At 62.2% G+C, this 6,756-nt stretch overlaps 1 protein-coding gene across 2 annotated transcripts in view; it reads right to left on the bottom strand.

Moving 5' to 3' along the window:
* The window catches only part of CDH22 (cadherin 22), a 66,522-nt gene that overhangs the window by 27,989 nt on the left and 31,777 nt on the right, over nucleotides 1-6,756 (bottom strand). For both annotated transcript variants that reach the window (XM_019509910.1, XM_019509909.1), the window contains exon 8: nucleotides 5,523-5,659. In XM_019509910.1, the coding sequence (XP_019365455.1) occupies nucleotides 5,523-5,659 (137 nt within the window). The remainder of the gene's footprint in view (nucleotides 1-5,522; nucleotides 5,660-6,756) is intronic.

Raw genomic sequence — 6,756 nt, 5'->3', positions numbered from 1 at the left:
GTCTCCTCGGCTCGCAATCCCTGGGAACGAGGTGAAGGCACAGATGTATGACATCATCACACCGAGTCCAACAGAAAACCAAACCTGCTCCGGGCCAGCGCCGGGCAGGCTCGCGGGCATGTGCCAGGGGACAGCATGCTCCGTTAGAAAAAGGAGGGCACCCTCTTGCATTGCAGCAACTCTGCAGTATTCCCGCTCAGCTGACTGACATGCAAATTAGTTTAATTATTTCTTCTTCTCAAATAAATTATATTTTGCAGTGGCTGCAATATGTTGTGTCAGGCAAAATTACATTCAATATTTTTAAACTAATTGATGTCAGCCTTGAGAAAACCTGATTGACAGCAGTGAGGAAACGAGGCTGCTACCTAAACGGGTTCCTAAATTAAAATTAAACATGCCGTTTTCCTGCATTTCCTTCAGGAGTTTGAATGCCATTAATCTGCAAAGACCAAGCAAAGAGAAGTGGAAAATACGCAGAGCACGAGCAAGCCGCTGGGAACGCGGCGAGGGAGCGCCAGACCCATGACTGGCAGCTGCCGGCTTCAACCTGGGGCCAGGTGAAGGATGCGCGGCCCCGGTCGAGTCCGACGCGGTTCCGGGACGGGGCTGTGCAGCGCCGTTCCCAGGCAGCTGATGCGTCTCGAGACCCGGCTCCTCTCTGCTTCCTTCCTGCCCTGGACAAATCCGGCTGCAAGAGGACTTCGCTGTCCGCGAGGCGCGCTGTCTTCCGCGGCGCCTCGCCAGACCGGTACTCAGGGCAGCCCATGGCGCAGCGCACGTGGGCAGGGACCCTCACCCTGCCTGCAGCGCTTGGAGGCCAGGGATCCCCAGCCCCAGCCCCGGGGCCCAGCAGTGCCGAATCCTGAGGTGCACTCCACAGTAAAAGCTGTTGTTCAATTAACCAAAGTTACCTAATCAGGTCGTTTTCCTCATGCTATTTACTGAGACACTAAATTCCTATAATTTCATGCTGTCCCTGCTTTCTGCGCGCAGCAGATTGCAGCACCGATGGCACGTAACCGCGGGCAGCTGTCGCTGCGGGACGCTGGATGTTTCAGGCGGAGGCTTCTGGCAGCAGGGGGTGGGCGTCGAGGGGCGCCTCCACCTCGCCCCGACAGGCAGGAAAGCCACGCTCTGCGACTTGAGTTCAAACTGAGCTCCTGTCCGGTGACCCTGGACCGCAGGCAGCTGCCCCGCAGCACCCGGCAGAGATGGGCGGCACTTGAACAGGACTTCTCTCCTCCAGGCATCCAAGCGCTGGAACGGCCGCACCATTCAACACGCCGGGCAGCTGGAGCGGGGGCCGCCTTGCCACCTGCAGACGCGGGCGCAGGGCGGCCCAGGAAGGTTGTGCGCCCAGGGCCCCTTTGCAGCTGCGTGCTCTCGTTCTTGCAAGGGGACCTCAGTCCCCAGAGCACGGTGCTGACGAGAGACACGACAAGTCCTGTGGCAAGTGGCAGCGCCCCGGGGAGCGGCCTCCCTGCCAAGCAGCAGAAGCGGGGGCATCGCTGCCATTCCCAGAGCCGACATTCAGGATTGTAGCGAGGCCAGAAGTGCGAGGGAGGGACTTGCACCAGGGCACAGGTCCGAATGGAGCACTTGGGCAGTCAGCTGCCCCAGGCTTGTTGGAAGGGGGGGGTACACCCACGCTTCCCCTTGCTGAGAACCAAGCACAGCTGCCTACACGGGCGGGCAAACGGCCCTTTGCACACGCAAGATGGGCTCCCGGCGCGGCTGCAGCTGCCAGCACACGACACGGGGGCACCCACCCTCCGAGGACGAGCTGCAGCCGCAGCTCCTGAGGCGAGTGGAAGTGAAGTGGCAGCAGCAGGTACAAACGCATCGCGTGTAGAGAGCTCTCGCCTCCCCCGGGCCCTGCCCTCGCTCAGCGGCTTGAGAGTAATTAAATTGCGTCCAAACACAATGCTCTGATTAAAGCCGGTCTCCAGCAGGAAGATTTATCATCTCAATTACCAGCATTGGACACAGCAGTCAAGGCCTCATCATTTCACATGAGCAAAGAGGAAAACAGGAAGAGAATCGCTAATATTAGCCCAAGGAAGGTAAACAGCTTGCGTGAGAGATGGAGCTTTACTTCTGCAAAGGCTGGGGCTGGTCCCAGGTCAGGTTTGCTGAACAAGCCCGAGTCTCCTGCTGGATGCACAATTACCAGGGCCAAACCGTGTGCCCAGCGCCAGGCAGCAGTACCGCTCGCCCTGGAACCGGGCGCGGGGAGCGCACGGACCCCGAGAGCCACAGCCCCGGCTGCTCGCTCCAGGGACCACAGCACCAAGACTGGGCAGCAGCCAGGTCCGAGCCAAACCTGCCTCCAGCTGCTGGCATCCAGAGCAGACGAGGGCCCAGGAGCCAACGCACAACAGCGAGCGCCACACCAGCTCCTGCTTCGGGAACCGTTGTGGGGCCCGGGAGGCACAAAACCCCTGAACTGCACGTCCCACAAGCACTTGATGACAACCTCTGCCCCAGAAGCATCCGCTCTAACGCTCATTATTTTAGGAAACCGGCTCCGCGCCAAGCAGGATCGCCTGGGCTGGAAGACGGGAGGGAAGTCTGGATGGAGGATGGGGCTGGGTCCTGGACAAGGACCTGGGGGCTGCACACCACGGTTACATCTGGTTTAAGTAGTACCAGAGGACTGACCCTGCGCCACGCTAGGGTTAGGGTTACCCACATCTCCCGTGCTCACCCAGCTGCCACAGCCTGTCACCACCAGCCTCCAGCCTGTCATCCGCTCCGAGGCCCCGCGCTGAAACTCCTTCTGTCACTTTGAAGGCCTTACCTTTACAACTGCCCTTTCCACCAGAGAATTCAGACATAAATTGTACTTTAAATTCAATATCAGTCATTAATATTTCATGATTACAAAACGTTAAGGATAATGTCACTGGAAGGAATGTCTGGACAGTTAAAATGCATGAGTCAGAACTGGGTGATGGGGAGAAGTCGGCATACTAAAGAATCTCCCCAGCTCCCGGAGTAATCGGATCTGACAGCCTCCCTGCTGGAGGGGAACTGCAGCATTCGCTGCCTTGTTCCCAAATCGGAGCTGCCGTGTATAAATATTTTCCTTCTGATTCTTGTCACCTCGTGTTTGCTGCAAGAGACGCGTCGCTCGGCGTCGCCAGCGCCCCCTCCACCGTGGCCAGCCCTCGCCGCCGTGCTCTTGCGGAGGGAACAGCCTGTACCAGCACGGGCAGCCAAGCAGCCTGGACACGCAGCCCTGCTGCGCTGCCAAGGCCTGCCCGGACCCATCAAGTGTCAGTCGGCGCTCACGACAGCGCGCGGCATGACAGCTTCCCCACGAACACGCTGCCCGCGCCAGCCGGTGCGGCAAAGAGCCGCTGCCCTCAATGCCAAGCCCCCAGGTCACGAGGGCCCTAGGCCTCGGGGCAGCGCCAGCATGTACCCCCCGCCTTTGCAAACCCCCTCGCCACCTCTCACAGGGGATCGGCGCCCAGGCGCCAGGTGAGGGGCCCAAGTGGCGGGCAGGTGGGAGCGGCTGGGCCGAGTCTGCTGGGGTGCGGGAGGCCGATCCGCTCTGCCCCGTTCGAGGGGCGGGTGAGCAGCGAGGCGGTGGCCCCATTCCCCACTGCTTGGCAAAGCCGCGATCCCCTCAGCGCCAGCGGAAAGAGACCGTGGAGGAAAGCCAAAGGGTCAGGTCCATTGTCTTACTGGGAAAAACCTGCTGGGCTGCACATAATGAGCCCAGGGCCTGCGCATACGTTATGGGGAGAAGCGGGCTTCGAGGGTAATCTCTCCGGCCCCCTACCCGGCAGCCGAATGCCCGTGGTTAATCAAAGCCTTTTCTTTTTTGGCGCTATTATTATTTATTTTCTTTTCATTCCCCAGGAGCAGCTGATTCAAAGCCTCCGTGAGCAGCAGGACGAAGGGTTTGTTCTTTTCTTTTTCCAAGCGAAGTAGAAAGGATGAGCACAACTTGTGGGGGGCGATTCTGCCCAAGCCCGGCTTCGGCAGCTGACCCAGCGCTGCGACGGGCACGCGCGCCCAGGGCTCCTCGCAGATGAGTGGTCCCGAACCCAGCCAGCACGTCCCCTTACCCATGGGGAAGGCGAAGAGACGGGACCGGCGCACACCGCACGTGAAGCCCGGAAGGGCGCGCGAGCCCGTCGGGACCGGAGGGGCCGGGCGGAGGCTTTGCAGCCGGGGCTCCCGAGCAGACATTTCACGAGACAGCGAGCGAGGCTGCCGAGGCAGGTGCTCCCTGCAGCACGTCCTGGCTGCCCCAGCGCAGCCTGCCCTCGGCGCCCGGGCCCGAGCACCAGGCCGACCTGGCGCAGCGGCTCCGCTCCCTGCCTCGCGGCCCAGCCAGCTCTGCCCTTCCCACATCTCAGTATCTTTCCGTCCACGCTCCCTCTCCAGAGTGGCGTCTGGCTCTCTCTCCAGCTCATCTGTATTCACCCACGAGGCAAGTGCTCCTTCTCTACCTGCCACCGTGCTGAATATTTATTCACCAACAAAAAGCGCCTTCCTCTTAGTGGAACGGAGTGTGCCAGCCCTCTCGGGGAGCGGCAGCAGAGGAGCATCAAGAGGTGCGCTCAGAAATCCTCTCTGCCGCCTGCCAGCTCTTCCCCGCGCTGCCTGCAGTCCTCCCAGGCCCCGGCGAGGGAGCCGACGGGCTCATCAAGCACAGGTGCTCGTGTGACGGCTGGGGCACTTGTTCCCTCGCTGGGTTTTTGGAGCGCAGAGGAGCAGGCTGGGCACCCCGGGGGAGGCTTGAGGCAGGTGCCAGGAGCACCACAGCAGAAGAGATGCCACCACCTTGCAAAGGCTCAAGGCAGCAAATCCAGGGGCATCTCCAGACCTCCCAGGGGCCCTTCAGGGTCACCCTTCCTCCAGCCGCCCACCCCGCAGGCAGCCCCCCACAGCCCGAGGCCGGCCCACCTGGGCAGCACGCAGGGGTGAGGGGAGCCGTCTTCAGCCAAGGCCCCGCCACTGCCCACGGCCAGCGCCTGGCACAGGAAGCCCCCAGATCCCGACCCAGCGGAGGAACGCCTGGGCCCAGCCTGTCTCCAGCTGCCGCTCGGGCCCGGCGGTGCCACTCGCCACTCGAGACAAGCGCTGCCCGGCGCCTGCGTCCCCGCCACCCACGTGGTGAATCCAGCGGCAGGACGGATGCAAAAGGAGAAGGAAGCGCACGATGTAAACACGGGCTCCCGGGAGCCTCAGAGGCATCTCATCAGGTGCGAACGCAGCAAACGAGCAGCGCAGGGATGGCTGGTGGCACGGCTGCGCAGCCAACACGGGTTTTGATTAGTGTTCATCAAAGGCACCGCCCGACCACGGCTCCCTCATTAATGCATGAGTCAGGAGGAGTATTTTTAGGCTGTCTGGGGAGATGTCAGACTCCGGCTTCTCGCAGCCCCCACCGCAGCCAGCTCTCCCCCGCCCAGTCACTTCTACGTCCACGGGCAGTTGTCCCCACCCCAGCTGCAAGGCTGCCCACTGCCCGCCCCACGCCATGCCACGCCACGCCTCACCTGCTTCCATGGCCAGCACCGTGATGTTGTGCCAGCCGGCCGTCTCGCGGTCCAGCACCTTGCCAGTCATGATGGCACCGGTGTTGGCATCGATGTCAAAGATCCTCTCCAGGTCACTGCTGCGGTCGATGGCATACCTGGACACGGCGAGAGAGGGGTGTGAACGGCGGCTGGGCACTGGCCTGGCTTCTGCCCATACTCCTGTGTGGAGGGGTTTCCAGAGACCATCCTCCACCAGGACCGACAGAGCCCATCGCAGCGCCCAGCCCCACGGGCAGTGAACAGTGCTGAAGCCCTTCCCCAGCCAGGCACCCCACCCTGGCAGTCACCCCAGTCGGGGCTCCGGCAGGGCAGGAGCACTGCATGCACAAGGCAGAGAGACAACACGAGCGCAGCGTGTTCACAGATCAGAAGCGTGCTGGGCTCGCCTGGTGCCAGGCCCAGCAACGCCGAGGGCTGGAGCAGGGAGCTCCATGGAGCGACAGGCTGGAAAGCCAGCGCGAGGAGATGGGCAGACCGGCAGGGCATCGTCCCCCGGGCCCTCACCCCTGCCTGCGGGAGGAGGCAGACGCTGCCTGTCCTGCACCCCACACACCATCGATGGCATCAGCTCTGGCACCGAGGGGCTGCAAGCTCCTGGGGGCAGGGAGCGTGTCAGCAGCACGGTGCCAGGGCCCCACGCAACACCCCCAACTCAGCGTTTGGGACCGGGAACACGGACAGCCGACAAGTCAAACAATGTGATGTGATTTCATTGTGCTCGGCATCGCCCGCATGCACGGCATCGCAAAGCGCTCAGCAGAATTAAATAATAGGAGACAGCACAGAGAACAAGGGATAAATTACCAGGAGGAAAGGCGCGAATAAATTACAGCGTTCAGTCACCAGGCCGATAACGGGGGGGCAGGGGGAGGCAGAGCGGAGCTGGGGCTGGGAGAAGAGGGAGGCACCCAGAGCCGAGGAGGCAGGGCGAAGCCAGGACGCTGCAAAGGGCCAGGGCGAGGGGCCTCGGGCGCAAGCGCTCTGCAGGCACCACCTGGAGCGGGTCGGGCACGGCTCGCGGGCGGCACTCGCGCATCATCTCTAGCTGCAGGTTGCTGGCTCCCTTTGAACTGGCGCTAGCCCGGGGCTCCCACCACCCTGGTGACGAGGTGCCGGCCCAGGCAGGCAAGAGAGAGAAGGGCAGACCCCTCACGACCCAGCCCGTCCCGTGCTGGCACATACACCCGTGCAA

This window comes from Gavialis gangeticus, unplaced genomic scaffold, assembly GCF_001723915.1.
Source record: "Gavialis gangeticus isolate Ggan-Ray unplaced genomic scaffold, GavGan_comp1, whole genome shotgun sequence".
NCBI classification, from domain to species: domain Eukaryota; kingdom Metazoa; phylum Chordata; order Crocodylia; family Gavialidae; genus Gavialis; species Gavialis gangeticus.
This window is presented reverse-complemented; position numbering and strand designations above follow the sequence as displayed.